The 23,315-nt window shown below is 37.5% G+C and overlaps 1 protein-coding gene across 5 annotated transcripts in view; it reads right to left on the bottom strand.

The window, feature by feature from the left end:
• Positions 1 to 23,315, bottom strand: part of PDE5A (phosphodiesterase 5A) — a 160,605-nt gene that overhangs the window by 96,949 nt on the left and 40,341 nt on the right. For all 5 annotated transcript variants that reach the window (XM_004479025.4, XM_004479026.4, XM_004479028.5 and 2 more), the window contains exon 3: positions 20,281 to 20,370. In XM_004479025.4, the coding sequence (XP_004479082.1) occupies positions 20,281 to 20,370 (90 nt within the window). The remainder of the gene's footprint in view (positions 1 to 20,280; positions 20,371 to 23,315) is intronic.

Below are 23,315 nucleotides of genomic sequence, written 5' to 3'. Positions count from 1 at the left end.
CCAAATCACAGGCAATCACTAAATTATGGTGATATTCCATATAGTAGGCAAAATAATGGCCCCCCAAAGATGCTGATGTCCTAATCCTGAGAACCCATGAATATGTTACCTTTCATAGCAAAATGGGCTTTACAGATGTGGTTGAGTTACGATTTTGAGATGGACTGAGATGGGGAGATTATCCTGCATTATGTGATCTGGACCAATATAATCATAAGGATCCTTATAAAGGAAAAGAGAGAGGTGGGAGAATCAAAGAAAGATTTGAAGATGCTATGTTGCTGGCTCTGAAGACAGAGGTCATGAGCCAAGGGATGCAGGTGACCTGTAGAAGCCAGGAAAGGCAAGAAAACAGATTCTCACCCTAGAAACTCCATGAAGGAAAAAAGTCATCCTGACACATTGATATTAGTCCACTGAAAGCTGTTTTGGACTTCTGACCTCTAGAAGTGTAAGATAATACAGTTGTGTTGTTTTAACAAGTCACTATGGTTCACAGCAGCAATATGAAACTAGTACATTCCATTAGAATTATTGTTTTTTATATTCTTCCATTTTTTTCCCCACTATTCCTCAACTCACTCTTTATTATACATTCTGTTTCACATCAAAATCCTCACTTTCTTTAAATGCCCTGGCATTTCACTTCTAATTGTCATCTTGCCTTCAGTCCATCTTTGACACTTATGTCAAATTTACCTTCTTGGAACATTGCTTTGCACATAGATCACCTCTTTACTCAAACATTTTTAATGGTTCCACTCATCTATAAGATAAAAATTGAAGATTCTGCCTAACATTCCACATCCTCAACTTTAACTAAAATCACTTACATGGGCCTTTGGATTACAATGCTAACATGACCTTTGTTAACATCATTCCTGGAAGTATTGTCTTTCATCCTCTCCACTGAGGCTGAAAATCTCCAAAAAGAAGTGTCCCCTTCAAGCTTATAACCCTGTGAAATTCTACTAGGCAGTTGGGTGTGCTGTATGTCTGAAAATTAGGTATTCTCCTTTTTAACTTTATCTTCTCTATTCATACCCTGACTCTCCAATTAGTTTTCTAAGGACATGACCTGTATTTTATATATATGGCAGCTTCAATACTTTGCATTGTTCGGAATGCACTTAATGCTTGACAGGTATTTGTTGATGATTATGCGAGAAGTGTCAAAGGGGCTGAATTCTTTTTTAGAGCCATGTAGCTACTGGAAAATTCACAATCAAATAGTAGTTAATTATATCTGCCCATTTTTTTCTCTACCCTTTGCTTGACATTAGAAGTCTACCCAGATCAAAGAACTTTTATGTAGCAGTAAGAAGTTTATGTTCTTAATAAGACTTTTAGTTATGGATTTGAAACGTAGAGCCTAAAAGGACATTGGGAGAGAGGGAAGGAAAAGCTTGGGACTGTTATTTTTTATTTTAAAAATTTAGAAAATAAGATATACACCCACATCTTCATCATCTAGACCAGTGGTCAGGTGCACTAGAATCAATGGAGGACTTGTTAAAAAACAGGGCTTGCTGGGGCCCTATTCCCAGTTTCACTTTCAGTAGATCTGGGGTAGGACCTGAGAATTTGTATTTCTAAGTTCTCAGTAATGCCAAATGCTGCTAATCCAGGGACAAAAGACACTTTGAGAACAACTGATACAGAATTACTAAATGTTAATATCTGTTGATGTCTCCTTTGTTCAAATTAAATTAAGTTAAATTGTACTTTCTCTTCCCGGTCCCAATTTCCCCCTCATCCCTTCTCCCCACAGTCAACCACTATCATGCGCTTACCAAATATATGAATCTATGGACAAGACAGTATTTTTGTTTCAAATAGTTAAATCATATCAGATAATATGCAACAGTCGTCAACCTGGTGTGTTCAGTATTTAGATCAATACAGACATATATAATTCACTGATTTTATATACAATATTGTATTTCAATATGAAATTTTACTCATTTTGTTCCCCAAATAATGGATTTTTGGGTTGTTGGCAATTTTTGCTATTACAAACAATCTACAACAAACACCTCCGTACACATGTACAAGATTTTCTTTGTGCACATGTACAAGATTTACTCTGCTGAAATCATTACAAGGATTATAGATTTTATACCTTTAACAGAAGTTCAAGTTAACCTCACATTCTTACAAGCAACTGGTATTATCAACATTTTTAATGTCTGTCAATCTGATGGGAATAAAACTCTCATTATTCTTTTAATTTGCATTTTTCTGATTACTAGAGTAAGCATATTTTTTAATGATTATTAGCTATATTGATTTTCTTCCTTTATGCTGTCTATGTGTGCCTTTGCCAATTTGGCCTTTTTGTTGTTGTTGTTTTGGGTTGTTTGGCTTTTATTAATGAATATTAGAATCAAAGTTTGATGTTTCCAACGTTGGTTGTAATCCATTTTCTGTATCTTGTGTGCCAGCACCTCTGCCTCTACTATTTATCTCAAGAAAATGTTTTTGATCTTTCAGGGGTGGGGGATGAGACAAGTATGAATATAGGACAATAAGATGTTCTTCAACACTTATTGCAGTGATGGAAGGCAAAATATAAAAAACAAAGCTTTTGCATTTAAAAATTTTTTGATACTCCAATTTATTTTTACCTTAATTTTTCTAAATTAATAAGTATTCTATATCTAACCTTTAAACTCATCACTATATTCCATTTTACTATTAATGGAACCTGGCAATATATTGGGCTTCACTTTTAAAGAAGTTTTGGATCACAGAGAGGTTCAACAATGGCAAGGGAGGAATACTGGTGTGGAATGTTATTGACAGGAGACACATGGTTGGCAGGGAGTTCTCCAGGGCATATATCCAGGGTACATAAAAATGTTTGGATATTTTCATAGTGGTTACAATTAAAAACAACAACGGAGAGAGTGCTGAGTTCCTAGCCAGGGGAGATCTATCACAGTCCCTAAAGGAACAGCAACAATTCCCCAAGTGCAACGGCAAAGGCCAAAAAAGAAGGAAGGTCCAACCATGAGCCCTTGATACTAATGACTATGCTTGTGAGCCTGTGCACCTGAAATAAGAACGAGGCCTAGAGCTCCAGGGTGCCTAAGAGTTACCTCCTGAGAGCCTCCATGTTGCTCAAATGTGGCCAGTCTCAAAACCAAACTCAGCATGTAAATGTGTTGCCTTCCCCCCAGCATGGGACATGACTCCCAGGGATGAGCCTCCCTGGCTGTGAGGGATTACTACCAAGTACCAGCTGATGATGTAACTAGAAAATGACCTTGAATAAAAGGTTCAACTCAGGCCAGCAGAATATCTCAGTCTACATAGAATACCAGGAGTTAAAAATGCTTTTTAACCTGAAGAAAAGGGGGAATGGAAAGGACAAATGAGTTTATATGGCTATGAGTCTCCAAAAAGAGCCAGGAGGTTATCAGAGGGGTTGCCCTTATGCACACCTCAGCAGAGTCCCACAGACAGATAAAGCAGATACAACCCCAGGTACTGGTTCAGCTGAGGGCTACAGAGATCCACAGGTTCTATGGTCATGGCAGATGGAGTTCAGTGCCATCTCAGTTGGCCCTACTTTGGAGTCTGTGTTTCTGTGTGATGGAGTTTAACTAGGATGTGATCTTTGTTCACAAGCCTCTCCTGTTACTTTTACCAGATCTGTAGTTGGCGCTGGGGTTTAGTGTATACCCAGGGGACCTGAATGTCTGGACTGACCATGTGAGATTCAGGCCCTGAATCTCAACAGACTTGCAACTCCTACACTCTGGTTTATTGGACTTACCCCACTCAGCTAACATGGAGGTGAAGAAGGTCAACCACCACACCATGGAGCCAAGAGTGCCTACAACTGAAAGCAGGAGAATTGCATCCAGCATTCATGTGGAATCTAAGCCCCCTCTTGATATAGATGTGGAGTGGACACAACCATTGTAAGGTCCACAGGATGGAGGAATAGAGTATGTATTAGAGTGGACTTACTGATATTCTATTCATGAACTATTGTGATTAGTAATCGAAGAAAATGTGGCATTGGTGTGGAGAAAGTGGCCATGGTGGCTGCTGGGGGTAGGGAGTGGGAGGAAGAGATGAGATGTGGGGGCATTTTCAGGACTTGGAGTTGTCCTGGGTGGTGCTGCAGGGACAGTTACTGGACATTGTATGTCCTCCCATGGCCCACTGGGTGGAATGTAGGAGAGTGTGGGCTATGATGTGGACCATTGACCATGAGGTGCAGCGGTGCTCAGAGATGTATTCACCAAATGCAATGAATGTCTCATGATGAAGAAGGAGATTGTTGTTATGGGGGGAGGAGTGGGGGGAGAGGGGTGGGGTATATGGGGACCTCATATTTTTGAATGTAATATTAAAAAAAAATAAAGACACACACAAAAAAGATGTTCTTAGTTTGCTCACACAGGCTGATGGCTAGGAAGAGGCAACCAAGATGAAGGGAAACTTCTAGCAAGTTGCAAGATATAAACAGCAGTGCTCTAAAGATGGTTGACTTCAGAAATACACGCTCAGCCTGAGTCTGTAACATAGTTAATAAGTGTATTCCAGCCAAAAAATGAAAAAGTTATAATGCTAGAGAGTTCTCTATTAAAAAAGGAGAAGAAGGGGAAGGCCTGTTATGTGACAGGCACTCTGCATCTGTTAATTCATTTAATCTTTACCATGACATTTCCAGGCAGATATCATTATTCCATTTTACAACAAAAAGAAATTCAGAGACGTTAAACAGGTAGTCCAAGAAGAAGCAGACCCAGAAATACTCCAAGGTCTATGGTGTTTCTAGTACTTCTCTCTCCATGGAAAGCTGGAGCCAAGTCTACTATAAAATACAGGTGCATAAGCAACTTTTTAAAAAATGAAGGAATCATGACCACCAAAGGTTTTCCAGTGAACACCAAAGGCTTTCTTTAGATTCCAAGGATATGCTCATCTTGCTAATGTGTATTTTCACTGAGAAGAATAGAACAATTTCAAAATTATAACTTTAAGAAACAAAGACATATCCAAGGTGACTGCAAAAAGTTTTGTTTTCTTTGATTTAGAACAGAAATCTTGTGACAAGTTTTTATAACAAGAACCATTTATGCAACATAAATAAAATCCTATGTTTCAAGGAAAAATGAGTAGTAACAGCTTCAAAAGTAAGTAGATTCTTCCAGAAAGGCCAAAGTACTCTATGGTGACAAAAACCCTAACAATATTAGCTATGGGTGGTGAGGACTAACTGGGGTGATGAAAATATTCTTTCTCTTGATTGGATACAGAGTTCAGAAGAATTTCTACCTCAAAACTTCAACATATGAACTCTTACCAGAATTTCTAGCCTACCAGCTTCTCCTAAAGGAATTTGGGCCAAGACTTATCAATCTCACCTTTACCAGAATTTCCAACCTGTGATCTGCCCTACAGAGTTCAGAACTTGCCAGCCCCTGCAATCGCGAAAGCCGATTCCTTACAATAAATCTTATACACATAGATACATACTTACAAATGTACATACATACACAAATATCCTGTTGGTTCTTTTTACTGTATACAAAACTTAACTCAATTTTGTTAGAGCAATAAAAAGTGAACAATTGGTGATGGTATATGAAGGTGGTGGCCCATGTGCCAAGTTCCCAGCTATCTTGGGAATGATCAACCAGGCTAAGGTCCTGACCATTTGCTCTGTGCAGAAGGCACAGAGAGGAACAGACAAGTCCAGTCTCTAGGAGTCAGGAGCTGCCTTGCCCCAGGACTACCCAGAAGGAGTGGAACCAACCAGAGCCTGGGTTCTTTCCAGATGAGTCGATGTTGGGCATAAGTCTTGATCCTGGTGTTTATTTCCCTCCCTTCGCAGAATAAAAATTCCTCTTCCCTGCCAAATACTAAATTCTCTGCCACGCCAGCTTTCAGCAGTGAGGTAAAGGTCTTAAACCTATAATCACTGGGACCCTTAGTCTTCTTACTAAACCTTTCTGTCCCTTGGGATATGGAAATTTAGTCCTGGGACAAAACAGCACAGAGCCATTGTAAGGAAGTCTCCTTATATGCCCTTTAAACACTGCCAGGGACACAGAGGTTACATAGCAGAAAGGAGCCTGCTGTCTTTCCCATGGCAGGGGACGTTCAGCAATTGCTGCTGCTGTTTAATTTTCCATTCCTCCACTCTGGCCTTGCGAACATTCTCAAAGGAAGAAACTGGCATTTTCTGAACCCCACCAGGTGTAGAGCCCTGGGTTGGGAAGTGACATATTCTTAGGACTTTCAAAGCCACCCTGTGCATTTGTTCTTCATATGGAAACTTTACCGACAAGCTACCCATGGCACAGATCCATGGAGAAACTTGCTCAAGGAAACACTGCTTGAAGAAGCCAATACTCAAGACCAAGTTATTTTTTGCTTCAAGGCTAGAGATCTGTCTTTCATACTCAGTGTCTCTGCCTAATTGGGAATAAATCCAAAATTACAACCAAAACGTGTATACTCAATATACATTGTGTAAACTGTACTTGGTATCAGAATAACTGCACCACCGTTTGTGTTCACCTTTACACTGGACTTTGCCAGAAACTACTTCAGAGCTTTGGATCCATTATATAACTATGATTTATTTTATGGGTGGTGTCCTGCGTTCGGCCAGGTGCTGGTCTGCAAAGCACAGGCTTACCCTGGGCAGTGTTGTTGAATTTGGCCTGTTAAACCATGATCAAGCTTGTTTCACCATTGCCTGCACTTACACTAGGTCTCTGTCTCCACAGCCTGGTAAACACTGTGTTAATAAAGCTATAATTGCAAGGTAAAGGTGTGTGCCCATAATGTACATCTAATTCAAAGAGGAAAGAATACAATGAAAGTGGCAAAAAGCAAGTTTCACATATCAAAACACTTACTACACTGAATCTTATTTAAAAATTAAAGTTGGTCAAAAGCATTGGGAGAAAGCCTTTCTTGGAGTTGAACCACATCTTACAGCTCAAGAGATCAAGAAAATATATGTACATGTACAAATGTACATGTGAATGTAAAGACACAGATACACAGACTCACATATATATTTTTTCACGCTCAACAAATCCTGCACATAGAGAACATAAGTCTATTATATCATCATGGCCAAAGCAGAATTTTATCTCTGAGTTTTTCTTCAAAATGGAAGATGACCCTGAAAAGTGATCACATATCAAATCTCAGACATGTCCTACTACCAAAACTCCAAGTTGTACATGCCACCCACAAAAAAGAACAAGTCCTCCTCCATCTGGTTGTGCCATATAAAGTACAAAGGAATTAATAACACTTAAAACATAGACTGCTTGAGCCAGGGTCTTAGCAGTGTAGGTGGTAAACTGTGGCTGAAGACAAAGCTACCAGTATTTGCAAATGAATTGGATGTCCACTGTGAGATAAAGAAAGAAGCATGACTCCAAGGAATCTAGTCTGAATAGCTGGAATGATAGGGAAGTTGTTAATTGATAGGGGGAAAGGTACGGAGGAGCAGGTTTGATGGGAAGGAAGTTCTGGAGTTTGTTTTTGGATATGTTAAGTTCAAGATAACTATTATAAACAAATAGGTAGAGAAGCCAAGTAAGCAGAATATAGAGTTTAAGTTGAAGAAAGTAGTACAGCAGCAACATAAATTTGGTGAACATGTAAGTAGTATTCCAAACTATTAAAGTAGATAAGATCATCAAAGGAATAAGGGTAGTCAGAGCAGAGAAGAGGGCCCAGCAGTGAAAGAGAGAGGCCGTCAGTGAAACCGAAGGAAAACCAGGGAGTCGGTCCTGAAGAGCAAGAGAAAAAAATAAATCTGTCGAAGAGGAAGGAGAGATCAACGAGGAAGGAGAGATCAACAACAATGTCAAATGCTGCTGACAGCACAGGTAAAATGAGGATTAAGAAATGATCACTAGCTCTTGCACTGTGGAAGCCACTGGGACTTCGCCAAGAGTGGTTTCCATAGTGGTGAGGGTGAAAGCTTGAGTGCACTATGTTCAAGGGAAAACGGAAAGACAAACATGGCCAACTTTTCAAAATGTTTTGGGGATGGGAGAAATGGTCCCTGAAGGGAGATGATGGGTGGTCCATGGAAGTTTGGGCTTTTTGTTTTTAAGATGGGTGCAATACCAACATATATGTCTAGTGATGAACTGATTTGGTTGAGAGGGAATTTTTGATGATTCTGGAGTGAGGGTGTGTTTGGGAGAATTTCTGTTGCGGAAGTATTCTTCTAACAGCTTCATTTTTCACTAAAATAGTAAGCAAGGCCATCAGTTGAGAGTGGGCAAGAGGAACGCTGACATTGGAGGGGAGAGAGGAAGGTTTTAGATATTAAAACAACAGCCCCCAGAAAGCAAGTGAATTGTCCTGATGCCCTCAACCCAACTCCCTTTTTTATGTTTCATCTTGGGGAATATCACACTTCTCCATATAGTCTGTTCAAAATCTAGAAAGCATTCTAGATTCTTCTTTCTCCCTTATTCTTCTATCAATTTAATCACTCAGCTTCTCAAACAGAAAGAAAACAAATCCACTGTCCCTGTCCCCTCTGCCAGGCCTTGCTGCACCTCTGCTCTGGACTACCACATAAACCTCCTCCTCCCAGGCTCCCTGCCTCTTGACGCAGTACTCATGTGTGAACAAATGTGGAAATTCCTTAATTATCAAAATCTATCAGGTGTCAAAGTATGTGGCTCTGGGTTAGATATTAAACAAAGAAAATCATTCGTCCTTAAGGCTGTAGCCGCATAGATCTTGAAATAATAGCAAATGTTTTCTGCCTTAAAAAAATCAGGTCTCCTCTGCATGGCATTGGTGGGCTTTGCCTGACCTTGGCTCTGCCAACCTATATAGCCTCATTCCTAGTGACATCTCTCCTTTCACTTTACACTTAAACAGACATGATACCAAAGTAACACACATTCCCTGTCATTGGCTCATGAACTGATGCAGAAAACAACTGTGCAGAAAAATATAGTAAGGATATACCAGTGAGCAATTTCTGTGGATATTAAAAACAAAGTACTCTTAAAAATAAAGTGGGAAACGAACAGAAAGCTTGTACTTACAGTTCAGGCAAACTATGATCTCATACAGAACAGCATTTCTGACATAGCCTATTGAAACATTTTAATACTTCAATCATTTACCACAAACATCTTCCTCTTTCTTCCTCAGTCTTCCTCTTTCAATTCTCTACTTCCTCTTTTCTCTTTTACTCATGTCTACCTTGAACAGCATACTTAACTCACCAGTCTACAATGTTTAAACCCAGTCTATGTTGCCTCTGGTAGTTCATTTTATTTTTGAAGTATGTGAAAGGTTGAGAAATAATGATTTAACTAACGAGCAGAGCTTGTCTTATCTAGCCATTCTTTTTATTGCAGGACATAACTACATTACACTAAATTTCCCATTTAAACCATTTTTAAGTGTACACTTCAGTAACATTAATTGCATTCATAATGTTGTGTTCCCATTACCACCATCCATTACAAAGATATTTTCATATTCTTGAACAGAAACTACACCTATTCAGCAAAACCTCCCCATTTCTCTATCCCCTGGCCTCTGTTAATTTCTAATCTACTTTCTCTATGAATTTGTTTATTCTAAACATTTCATGTTAAATGAAATCATACAATATTTGTCCTTTTGTGTCTGGCTTATTTCACTTAAAAAATGAGTTCAAGGTTTATCCATGTTGTTGCATGTATCAGAACTTTATTTCTTTTTATGGCTGAAAAATATTCCATTGTATGTACACAGCACATTTTGTTTATCCATTCATCTGTTGATAGGGACTGTTTCCACCTTTCGACTATTGTAGATAATTCTGCTATGAACACTGGTGTACAAGTATCTGTTTGAGTCCTTACTTTCAATTCTCTTTCGTATATACCTATGAATGGAAATGTCAGGTCATACAGTAATTCTATGTTTAACTTTTTGAAGAAATGCCAAAGTCTACACAGCAGCTACACTATTTCACATACCCACCAACAATATACAAAGGTTCCAATATCTGGTCACTTTTAAGGAAAGAGAATGAAGCCTCAAAATATATCAGTAACCTGTGGTAGTTTTTAAAAATGGCCACAAATTCTTTGGTATTCCTCCCTTCAAGCAGTAGATTCCAATTCCCCTACTCTTGAGTTTGGGCAGGACTTAATGACTCACTCCTACGGAACAGGATGTGGAGGAAGTGATGGTGTGCAACTTTGGAGAGTAGCCATAAAAGGCACTGCAGCTTCCTCACTCCGGGAGAACTTAGCTGCCATGCCATGAGGACACTCAAGCAACTTTGGAGAGGCCACCTTAGCGAGGTTTCCTGCCATCAACCATGTCAGCTGAACAGGCCCTGTTGGAAGCAGATGCTCCAGGCCAAGTCAAGCAGCCTCTGCCTACATCCTTACCGCAGCTACAGAAGAAACCTGAGCCGAACCACCCAGCTTACTAAGCAGCTCCGGAATTCCTGATTTGAATCACAGAAACTGTGAGATAATAAATGTCTGTTCCTTAAAACCACTAAGTTTGGGGTAATTTGTTATGCTGCAAGAGAAAATTGGCATAATACTCTTCAAACCAAGTAATCTGTAACAATCAAATAGATCTGGAATTCTAAATCCAGGTCATTTTCAATTTATGTCACTATTACGAGCTGAGGGAAAAAAATTAACTCGAAAGTTTTATAAGACCATCATCTCCTACTCATTAATTTAAATTGAGCCTAGAATATTAATTTCCTGTCTGTGGCAGAACAGAAACAACTAGGGATTTTTAGATGAGAACCTCATAAGAAGGAATGCAGATTATTTAACAGTTTGCAAGGTACACTAACTTGTATACTCTTAGCTCTTAATAGATGGATATAAATGTGTACACATATATCTACTGAGAGCTGCAATATCATTTACAACCACTTTATGTCTTTAAGAATGCATGTGAAATCTATTCAAGGGTCTAATTATGTGGCTCTGGGTCAGATATGAAACAAATAAAACTGTTCATGCTTATCTGCAACTGGTTCCAGATCTTTAATGTTTATTATTTAGGGTCTATGTAAAATCCTCAAAACTAAATTCGTAAAATGATCTAGTCAATTTAAAATGTAATACATTCCAAGTGCTGGAATGCTTATCCTGAAGGTACCAATGAAGATAAATCTCCTATTGTATAAAACATATCACTCAGTAGGAATCAAATTTTCTGAGCAGTAAAAAATAAATAAGATATCATCTGGCCACATATAGTCCGCCATTAATTTTAACTTCACCCTCAAGCTTTTATTCACCCTTTCTTCTTCTCCTAGATCAGCAGCATACTTTCAGGGATTTAACCTAGCAGCACTGTTTTAATCAGCTGTTCTTTAGAAATCTTGTCCCTACCCCTCCCTGTAGTGCCCCCCCACTCCCCCTCCCCCGAAAAATGGTTACTGTCTTCTTTGTGAAACATACTTGTTTATTAAAGGACAAAGTGGAAAAGGGAAAAAAAGATCATCGCCATCATAACATCAAGACCAGAACAAATGGAAACTCTGCATGGTCCTTTTATTTTATTTCTAAACAAAGCTACCCAGAAAGGTAGAAGTATAAATGCAAGAATGACTTAAAAGCTTAAAAAGGGCACATAACTAGCCAATTCTTTAAGACTAAAATAGAAGTAAATCAACTGATAGTATGCAATTAAGTTCGGCTTATTTTTGTAGCTATAATTTCATCTAGGTTTGACTTAGAACTGAAGGATTATGCATAAAGCTACCAAGTTTATCTGTTCCAAGCAAGCTGCTTGTCTAATTTAAGAAAGCCCTCATCGGTACTGTAAGCAGACCATAGGCAAGGGTCTATTTTGAATAGAGGCCAACCATCATATAAACATTTCATGTGCTGCTCTCTTAAAGCTTTCATCCTTCCTCTGTAATTTCTCTCGTTCCCCTAATTCAGATTCTCTCTTCTGAATGTGTGTTTGAATATTTTTTTTTTTAAAGATTTATTTTTTATAATTTCTCTCCCCTTTCCCCCCACCCCCCAGTTGTCTGCTCTCTGTCCATTCGCTGTGTGTTCTTCTGTGACCGCTTCTATCCTTATCAGCAGCACTGGGAATCTGTGTTTCTTTTTGTTGCATCATCTTGTTATTGCCAGCTCTCTGTGTGTGCAGCGCCATTCCTGGGCAGGCTGCACTTTCTTTCATGCTGGGCGGCTCTGCTTATGGGGCGCACTCCTTGCGTGTGGGGCTCCCCTATGTGGGGGACACCCCTGCATGGCACAGCACTCCTTGCGCGCATCAGCACTGCTCATGGGCCAGCTCCACACAGGTTTGAACCACGACCTTCCGTGTGGCAGGCGGACGCCCTAACCACTGGGTCAAGTCCGCTTCCCGTGTGTTTGAATGAACTCATTTCACAGTTAAGTTGCTACCTTATCTTGATATTAATTTTTGTTGTACAAGATCTACCTCCCCAAACTGAATATTTTTAAAAATCAAGTATCTCTCTTGCTTCATATTTTTTGATATCCCCACTGCTGAGGACCAGTGCTCTACCTACTGTGGTGATTCAATAATTACTTATCAACACAGGATGACCTAGGGGAAATTAATGAAAAAGTATTTTTAAATGAGTAGACATAGTCATAAGGTTTAAATTCTATAGAAAACATTATCAAAGTATTTATCTCAAAGGAAACTAATAAAATTAGCTGACTCTTTAAAAAATTTTTTTTTTCTTAGCTGATACTCTTTAAATCTCTTTGGTCTTTTTTTAAAAGGAAGTCATAAATAACTACATATTTACCTAAAATGCTCCTTTATCATAATATAAAGAATTCATCATAATCATCTCTTTTAACTGTTATATTTGGATCAAAGAATTACAAGTATATCATCAAGTATGATCAAATAAAATCAATATAATAAAATAAAAAGAGAAAGGAAAAGAGCTCTAGTTCCCAATTGGACTTATATTTAATAACTGAAGTAGACATAAAACCACGATAAGCAGGTACTTTGGCCTAGTCTGAAAGACCTTAATGGATATAACTGCCATCTCAGGTCAGTAAGAAATTTTCACAGAACTTTTAAGGTCCCACTTTCTGTAATGTACCCCACCCCTACCCCTCAAGTGATCTACAGAGAAAATTGAGCAGGCACTGAGTGAAAAAAAAGGGCTCTGAAAGAGTTAATATCTAGGGAGGTTTTACTGGTGCAGTACCTATAAACAAAGGCAAGCGCTCATCTCTCAGAAATAGGTCACCTGAGCACAGAAAGAGTGAAATTTCCCTGCATTTCTTTACTAAACATAAAAGGATTCCATCTGGTTATAAAAAGAACTAATGCAAGTGACAAAAAAGGGAAAACAAAACTGGTCCAAATATCCAGGTCTGAAAAATCCAGCACAAAGTCTAAATAGAAATTCAACAACAGCTATAAAACTTCATATACTTCATATTTTGTTTCATGTGAGTCTCATGGAGCACACTGGCCCAGATAAATAGGAACCATGATCCTGTAACTCCTTTACCCCTCTTTATCGCTCTTTTGCTTTTTAAAGAGAGTCTGTCACAGCAGAGAGTTTAAACACTAGCTTTGAAATGCGATCAAACATAGCCAGGTCTCCCTGTTCCCACCTTCGAGCTCTTCTTCTGTGTGGAGAAATATGAACTACATCAGTGTATATGTTACCCACCCCTGTTAAAAAAAAAAAAAAGTCAACAGTAATTTAAATCTTTACTGCAGTTTCTTGAGAAAACACTAAGGAAGCAAGATTGCAGTTATCATTCATAGCAGAATTTTAAGGAACTCTTTTTCCCTACTGTCTAAGTTGGTGCAAAAGTAATTGCGGCTTTGCATTGTTGAAATTTGCTGTTTGATATTGGCATGCAAATGTGGTTGTTAGGTAGCATTTTAATGTGCATTTCTCGCTTTATTTTTTTTGCTAATGACTTATTACTTGCTGTTTATTTTAGACTATGGAAATGATGTTAGACAACAAGAAAATTTGAGCAATTTTCTTATTTGAGTTCAAAAGAGGTTTGTAAAGCAGCGGAGACAACTCGCAACATCCAACAACACGTTTGGCCCAGAACTGCTAATGAACATTCAGTGAAGTGGTGGTTCAAGAAGTTTTGCAAAGGAGATGAGAGCCTTGAAGATGAGAAGCGTAGTGGCTGGCCATCAGAAGTTGACAACTACCAACTAGGAGCTGTAAGTTTAAGCTGATCCTCTTAAACTACACAAGAAGTTGCTGAAGAACTCAACGTTGACCATAACTATGGTCGTTCGGCATTTGAAGTAAATTGCAAAGGTGAAAAGGTCGGTAAGTGGGTGCCTCATGAGCTGACCGAAAAGTTTAAAACTTGTTGGTTTTAAGTATCGTCCGCTCCTATTCTACACAACAACAATCAACCATTTCTCTATCAGACTGTGATGTGTGATGAAAAGTGGATTTTACACAACAACTGGCGATGACCAGCTCAGTGGTTGGATAGAGAAGAAGCTCCAAAACACTTCCCAAAGCCAAACTTGCACCAAAAAAAAGGTCATGGTCACTCTTTGGTGGTCTGCTGCTAGTCTGATCCACTGCAGCTCTCTGAATCCTGGCGATACTATTACATCTGGGAAGTATGCTCAGCAAATTGATGAGAAGCACTGAAAACTGCAACACCTGAAGCCGGCATTGGTCAACAGAATTCTCTATGACAATGCCCGAACGCACATCGTACAACCAACACTTCAAAAGTTTAATGAACTGGGCTACTAAATTTTGCCTCATTGCCATATACACCTGACCTCTCGCAAACCAACTGCCACTTCTTCAAGCATCTCAACAACATTTTGCAGAGAAAATACTTCCACAACCAACAGGATGAAGAAAATGCTTTCCAAGAGTCTGCTGAATCCCAAAGCACAGAATTTTATGCTACAGGAATAAACAGACCTATTTCTCATTGGCAAAAATGTATTGATTGTAATGGTTCCTATTTTGATTAATAAAGATGTGTTTGAGCCTAGTTATGATTGAAAATTCACAATCTGAAACCACAATTCCTGTTGCACCAACCTAATCGTTTCCTAAGGCTGCCGTAGCAAAGTACCACAAAAACTGGTTAACTTAAAACAATAGAAATGTATTGTTTCAAAGTTCTGAAGGTTAGAAATGAGAAATGAAGGTGTCAGCAAGCCCATGCTTCCTCTGAGTCTGTCGGGAAGAACCTCTTCCACGCTTCTCCCCTGGCTTGTGTGTGTGTGTTCCCAACCCACCCTTCCTCGAAGGACACAGTGATGTTGGATTCTGGCCCGGCCCACCCTCATAAACTAGCTACATCTTCAAAGACTCTATCTCCAAATAAGGTTGCATTCACAGGTCCAGGGTTTAGGGCTGGAACATGTCTTCTGGGAAGGCAGAGGTAGGGGGGTGGCAATTCAACTCATAATACCCATATTATGATCCGGCAGTCATATTGCCTAGGTTTGAATTCAGCTTTGGAAGTTTTTATTTATGTGACTTTGGGCAAGTTCCACAAAATGTTCTGTGCCAGCCTGCTGTTAGGTAGGTATAGTAATAATGACCACCTCCTACGGTTGTTATAAAGAGGAAATGTATTAATGTGTAAGGTGCTTAGGACAATTCCCATAGGATTTGCTCAACAGTAACATGTCCATTTACTGTCTCCCACATATAAGGCAGCTCTTTTCAAAGTCCTTCTCCTCAAACCACTCTTTCATATACAGCTTGGACTGCCTCTCTTCTCTCCTTTGTTACTTTTTTTTTTTTTTTGGTCTTTATTCATTTTATCTAGTCTGTGGCTCTCTGATCTTTCTAAAATAAATTCCTTTAGCCTCTCAAGCTTCTTCAGTGTTCTCCCCTACTTTCCCATTAACCTTATTCTCTTAGAAGGGTGCAGGGAGAGGGGAATATTGTAAAAACTTATCCTTTATGAGTTTTTCAACAATCTCTGTCACTGAAGTTTAGAAATATCTATGATCCTTACTTTTAAACAGGCTTCTTGGTAACTATTATGCTTAACACTGATAATAGTGATGAAAGAACACGAGAGGCAAATGGGTAGCTTAGATATTTTACTAAAATCTTCCTGAATTTTACATTTTCTAACTTATGTTATTGTTCAGACTTTAGTCCTCAAATCTTAACTGCTGCACTAGAGCAGCTTTCCAGAGGGATGCCTATGCCTTAAAAAAAGGGTGTCACTAAAAGCACCCAAGGCAGTTTTGTGAATTCTATCGCTATCAACAAGTACTTAATTATTCAATAATTACAATCGTACATTCCTTGGTAATTAGTTGGAATAGATGTGGTTTACTCAATACACCTGGACTAACAAATGAAAGACATCAAATTCATCTTGCCTTATATATGAGGAAAAACAGTGAATGCATTTTTCTTTTTAAGCTTAAGGTTTACTAGAGACTAATAGTTGACTAGTTAAGTCAAAAGTTGGGCTAGTTAACAGTTGACTTCGGCTGACTAGATATTATGTGGCTGATGAACTCTTCAAACAACTCTCTCAATCTTTTTCTCTCTAAAAGGCTCTGTTAGTTCTATGTCTCCTTTTAAAAAATAATATTAGCTGATAGTTATGAATCACTTATTAAGAACTATGCAAAATGCTGTGCACTGCATGACTGCATTTAATCTTCACAGCAATCCTGTGAGGTAGGTACTATTACTACGTCCATTTTGCAGAGAAGGAAAGTAAAGCCCAAAGGGATTAACTAATTCAATCCTGGTTATTCAAGCCCAGATGGACTCTCTAGAGCAAACGATCTCGATCAGAACAATTACCCCCAAAGGCTGATGGAGTCCTCAGTTTTGATTTCCAAATTTCATTAAAGAGAGAGGGTACTCTTGTGTGTACATAAAAAGCAAACAACTGCCCTGTTTGGTTACATAGCTAGAAAGATTATTCTGTAAAAGATGGTGTACACTGTATCTTGTTTGTGGCCTTGATCACTATTTGGTCAGCCAAGTTACATGTAGTATTGAAACAGCCATGCTGAGACTATGCCTATTATTTTGTTTCTCATCATCCCTTTTCTCTGAAGAAATAATTCTCAGAGGAAACAATCTGGAACTGGGTCATGTGAATCTTGGAGCAAGGGAGAATGGGGAAGGTCAGCAAGCTATTTAAAAGGCCGTGTTTTGGAAATTCTTCCTTCAGCAAAGTTACTAGGTCTCCACTGAAGTTCCTGATGGTTTTTTATCTCATGAAATGCTTACTGTGTGTGGTCTTTTGAGGAAACCAGTGAGGATTCCAAGCTTTACAACAGGTCATCACAGGAAGAAACAGAGGCCGAGGGGAGGATGTGAAGAGCCAAGGAGGCAGTGAAGTGTGAGGAACTCACTTTAACCAGATGTGTACATGAGCAGCAGGGCCCTTGGCCGAGAGGTGGGTTATATACTCCGAAAATCAAATTTAAATCATTCCCTACTAGAATGGCTAAAATGAAAAACACTGGCAATACTATGTGTTGGCAATGATGCAAAGCAACTGGAACTCTCCTACTCTGATGGAAATGCAAATATGGTACAGCCACTTTGGAAAAGATTCTGGAAATTTCTTATAAAATTAAATATATACCTACCATATGACTCAGCAATTCCTTCCCTAGATATTTACACAAGATAAATGAAAGCATATGTTCACACAAAAGCCTGCATGCAAACACTGATAGCAGTTTTTTGCCTAATAGGGAAAAACTGGATATAAATGTCTATGAAGTGGTAAATGGATAAACAAATTGTGGTATATGCATACAATGGAATAAACTATTCAGCAATAAAAAGGAACAAACTACTCAAACACGCAACAACATGGATGAAACTCAGAGGCTTTAAACTAAGTGAAAGAAGCCAGATACGAAAGACCACATAACTGTCTGATTCCATTCAATGACAAAAAAGACAATCATATGTCTCAAAAAGACAAAACAGTAGTGACAAAAGCAGATCAGTAATTGTCAGGGGCTGAGAGCTGACAGGGAGGTGGGAACCTGCAAAGGAATATAAGGGAATACTTCAGGTGACAGAAATGTTCTACATCTTGAACATAATGGTGCTGATTGGATTGTATACGCATTTGTCAAACTCATTAGAGTATACACTTAAAATAGGTGGATTTTATTAAACGCAAATTATACCTCAACACATCTGTCACTATTATTATTATTTAAATCATCCTTAAAGTCTTAAAGGTCAAAAAAAATTCACCCTGAGAATTTTCTCTTTCAGAATGGGCAGGACCATCAAGTCATTGGCAGTGGTAATATTGTTGTATATTTTCACACTTCCCTCAGTTTCCACTCCTGGAGATTGCTGATGCTATTCAGAAAGAGAAGTTTAATCTGAGCATTTTTCAGGCTGAGTCCCTTTGCTAGTACAAAGCTGTTTTTTGGGCCATGATTTTAAAACATATTTATTAAACTACAAACTGAACTTCAGTGGGGCCTAATTTTCTTCCTAGTCTTCAGTGCACAGAATCATAGTCCGTGGTTTATAACTAGAACTGCCAGATAAAATATAGGATGTACCGTCAAATTTGTTTTCAAAGAAGCAATGCATAATTTTTTAGTGTATGTCCTAAATACTGAATGGAGCATACTTTTTATTTGCTGTAACTAACAACCCTGTTTATAACACACAATCATTATTCCATGCATGGCCTTTTCAGTTTTACTTATTCATTCACACAATTACTTAGTTAACTGATTAATCTCAGATTCATGTCTTAGCTGCAGATATTTTTAGTAACTCCTACTGAAATCACCCTCTTAAGAAACCATCTAGCAACCTAAAGGCAATGAGAACTAATTGAGGACTACTGAGAAGGGACTGATTTAGGACCTTGTTAAAGTGTGGTCTGCAGACCAAAGGCATCACAGCAGCCTGGAGCTTGTTAGACAAGAAGAATCTCAGGCCCCATCCCAGACATACTGAATTCAGAATCTGCATTTTAACAAGATCCTGAGGGGATTCATGTGCACATTAATGTTTAAGAAGCCCTGGCTTAGAAAGTTATGTTTTAGGAAAATTCCCAGGACAGCGGTATGCAGGATGGAGTAAAGGAAATCGACTGCAAGTATAGAAACCCCTTTCACAGGAATATTTTAAAAGCTTAGGCATCAAACTGCAAGATCTGAATTATGGTGTAGGCAGCCAGAATGAAAAGAAAGGAACTGAAATGAGAAACACTGTAAAGGACTGGGACTTGGTAACTGACTACTTGGAGAAGGGAAAAGAAAGAGGTTGGAATTTGAATATAAATCAGGCTATTAGAAGTACCAACATATTTCTAATAGCCTTGGCAGTGGTCCTCAACCTTGGCTGCCCACTGTCATCTTCTGGGGGAACTTTAACAAATATTCATACCTGGATCCCAACTGCAGAGATTCTGACTGAAGTGGTCCGAAGTGCAGCCGGCGCTCCTGGATTTTTAGTATTCCCCAGGCGATTAAATGTAGCCAAGGTTAAGAACCACCAATACAGCCCGATATGGTTTCTTTCAATCCATTTGTTTTCAGGCAGAAAAATGATTTTCAACTCTGCTTTTCTGTAGAATTACTTTGAAGCTTTAGAAATATGTCAGTAACCAGATCCTGCCACTAGAGAATCTGACTTAATTGGTAATTTTTTAGAAGGTCCCCAGTTGATTGTAATGTGCAGCCAGGGTTGAACACGCTCAACTGAAATGGGCCATTTAATTTATAATTTTATTTGCTATCTTTTTCAAATAAGTCTAAAATGAAGAGGGAACTCAGTGCTGATAGAATTCAAATCTTCTGGTCAAGCGATTCATGAACCAACATATTTCTACTTTCTTGTCATAATTCCACATTGAAATTTACAAATTTTAAAAAAATAAAGCCACCAATTCAATTTTTTCAAAACCTCATTTTGGAATCTAAAGAAATCAGCTGATGACCATTGCTATCAGTTGACCATTTATGAAATGCATATTACAAAATGGATATAACAAAGTATTATATGAAATAAACTGATTCCAACCGCAACCATAATTATATATCATAGGATGCAACAAGGCTTTCTGGAGGGAAAGAAATGATATGTCTAAAATGTATTTCTAATTTAAAGTAAATTTCTAAATTAAAGTTTTTATCAGAATTCAACAATATAGCTAAAGTCTAAATAAAAATATCAAGCAGAACACTTAAATTAACTTATCACTAAAGTATTATTTCGTATGTGCATGAAGTAAAAAAAATTTTTAAATATGATTTCTAAATGACATTTTATAAAATGGAAAATTGGCTTACCTCTTCTCTATGATTTTTAATCGGCATACAAAGAATACTTTGTGTCTTGTAGCCTGTAATTTGGTCAACTTCTGCATTGAACCGAGGATCCTGGTAAGGAAAAAGAAATTCAATTTAACAACTGACCTGTTCAGACAATGATTTGATTTTTTTGATTTATAATTTTAGAGATATCTAACCTTCCTTTACCTTGTTACTCTGAGTAACAATTTCATCATTGTGAAAGGCACTGAATCATGAAAATTTATATCATCTTTGACAAAGAAAAATGTTTTCTAAGCAGTGTTCATGAGAAACATGAAGACAAACAAATGTTTAGAAATAAAGAAATCCAAAATACTAAACACTTCAGACAGCTTTACTTAAACTCAGGAAAAAGTGACATCTCTTTACCTCTGTAATACAATTTGCCCATCCCCATGCCTATCCTGATTTTCCTATGCTATCCCAAGAAAGGTATCTCTGCCTCTGAAACTTTCCCCATAAAACCTACCACCTCCAAAACAATCTTTCTAATATTGACTTTATTTCCCTTGTAATAGTTGTTTATATAACATTTCCTTAGTATTCTGTACTTCTATTTCAGATATTCATAGTTAAAATAATAATGCACATCCAATAATCAAGGACTTCTGAGAGGTGCTGAAATTTCAAATGTGGATTAAAGAAAGAAAGTTTCAAGGCTATTTTCCGTTAAACATTAGATTGGGAAGACCTCAAATTAAGCTATATGAGGGGCTGTTTTTTGTTGTTGTTGTCTACTTCTTTATTCCCAGTACTTAACACAGGAACTCAAAAGCATGTGTTAAATTAATGAAGGAATTCATTAATGAATGATATCATAGTTATCAAATGTAATCATTTTTAGGTTATTATATTTTAAAGCAAATCTTATAGTAGTAGGGTAAGATAAAATACAGGAAATCAACAGAACACTACATAAGACAAGATTAGAATGGAAACAAACCAGAACAAAATTATCTGAATGAATGTGGTCCCATTCAAAGCAGAGTCTTGGAAAGTTATATGCTTAACCTAATAGTAGCATCACTGCTCCAAAAACTCAGAGTTGTGAATTCCCTTCAGAGAATATGGAATATTTACATTAGAAACTACTCACCTTTTGAAGGTCATTTAAAATTTTTTTTTATTAGTCCAATGTCATGTAAAGCCAAAGCTATAAATGAAGTATGGTAATTACACTAATTCAGGGGGTCAGAAATGAGGTCCATTTTCCTGTTACGGCCAAATCTGGCTTTAAAAACAACTTCAAAAGAAAAGTTATAAAATTGATGGAAAATCACCATAAGTATTTTTTATTATAAAGTTGCATACTGCTTTTTCCGAAAATATGCTCAAAGTTATATGAATTAATTAAAATAGTTCTTAAAGAGCATACAATATTGCAAGGTATCTAAAGAAAGAAGGCCAATGTTAGAATTAGCAGAAAAGGACTTTAAAGTAGTTATTTATAAGTGTATATAAAAACTTAGAGGAAAATTTAGTAATAATAAACAGATGGGAATCTCATCAAAAAAGGAGAAAAGCTATAAAAAAGCCAAATGGGGATTCTAGAACTGAAAAGTGCAATGCCTAAAGTGAAAAATTTACTGATGGGTTTAACAGATTACAAATAGCAGAAGGATTGGTGAATCTGTAGATAGATGAATACAACGTATCCACACAGAAAGACAGAATATAGAAAAAGTTAACAGAGCTTTGGTGTTTTTTAGGGCAATATCAAGTGGTCTAATATAAAAAGACAAGAGAGAACGGAGCAGAAAAATGTTTAAAGATATAATGACCAAAAAAGTCCCAAATTTGGCAAAATCTTAAACTTATACCACACAATATATAAAAGGTGAAAACAATGCAATTCTCATGAGAAAAATGAAGGACAAAAAAGCAATGGGAAAACTTTTTTAAAGTGTTGAAAGAAAATTAGTATCGATGAAGATTTCTCTCTCCAGTGAAAATATCCTTCAAGAATACAAACAAAATAAACACATTTTCAGATGAAAGAAAACTGAGAGAATTTGACACCAGCAGACCTGAACTTCTGAAGTACTAAAGGAAGTTCTTCTGTCTGAAGGGAAAGATATGAGGATCTACAGAAAGGAATGAATTTTGTAGTTGGCTTGTGTATATGAGTAAATATATAAAGGATAAGGAAGACTTTATAAATATATAAAGAATAAGTTCTTCATTTCTGGAGAAGAAAACACCCAACAGAGAAAGAAAAAAATAAAGTACCTTGAGGTGTCAGATTGAAATTGGAGTTAACAATATAAATTTACAGTTATTAATATTGTTAAAAGACAGATACTGAAAAAATAAAATGTAGTATACATATTTGTGTATTTATGTCTTTCTCTTAGCTCCATCTGTTGACATACCAGGAACAATGAACACATCTTGTACCCAGACCTTGATTTTAAATACCACCCTCTACTAAAAGGAACCAAAGCTTCTTGGAAAAAGAATGATTTTAAGCCTAGGGCAAGGGAAAGTATAAGATGAGCCTTGAATATCTTGTGCCAGAAGACAATAAAACGCTCAAAGGATGATGAGGACACATTAAGACGACACAGGAGTCAACTAGTCTGCTATAATTTGAGGATCAAAATAAATAGTAACAGCATATAATTATAATACATTAAAAAATAATAAAAATTCAGGAGTCCCAACTGATAAAAAATGCATGAATGAATTAACTAATAAAGAAGGCAAAACTCCTCCTTCCATGACAATGTCAACTAATAGAGGAGGCATGATGGAGTAAGAAAATCGGGCATGGGAAAACTGGCATCTATGTAGTTAATAAGGAACAGAATATTTTAAAAATCCCAAAGTACCCTCTCCATAAAACACCAATTAATCACAAAGGGAAAACCTTTATGAGGGAGAAACCTGGTGGACATCCACTTTTATCAAATTTAACATCATCAATACTGGGGCAAAATGACATCATGTGTCTCCTGATTAGATACAGTGAGGAGGTCACAACATCAACTTCTACTGCACCCAAAGTACAT

The sequence above is a fragment of the Dasypus novemcinctus genome, chromosome 1, assembly GCF_030445035.2.
Source record: "Dasypus novemcinctus isolate mDasNov1 chromosome 1, mDasNov1.1.hap2, whole genome shotgun sequence".
NCBI lineage: Eukaryota > Metazoa > Chordata > Mammalia > Cingulata > Dasypodidae > Dasypus > Dasypus novemcinctus.
The sequence above is the reverse complement of the archived record's forward strand: the minus strand, read 5'-3'. Positions and strand labels throughout refer to the sequence as shown.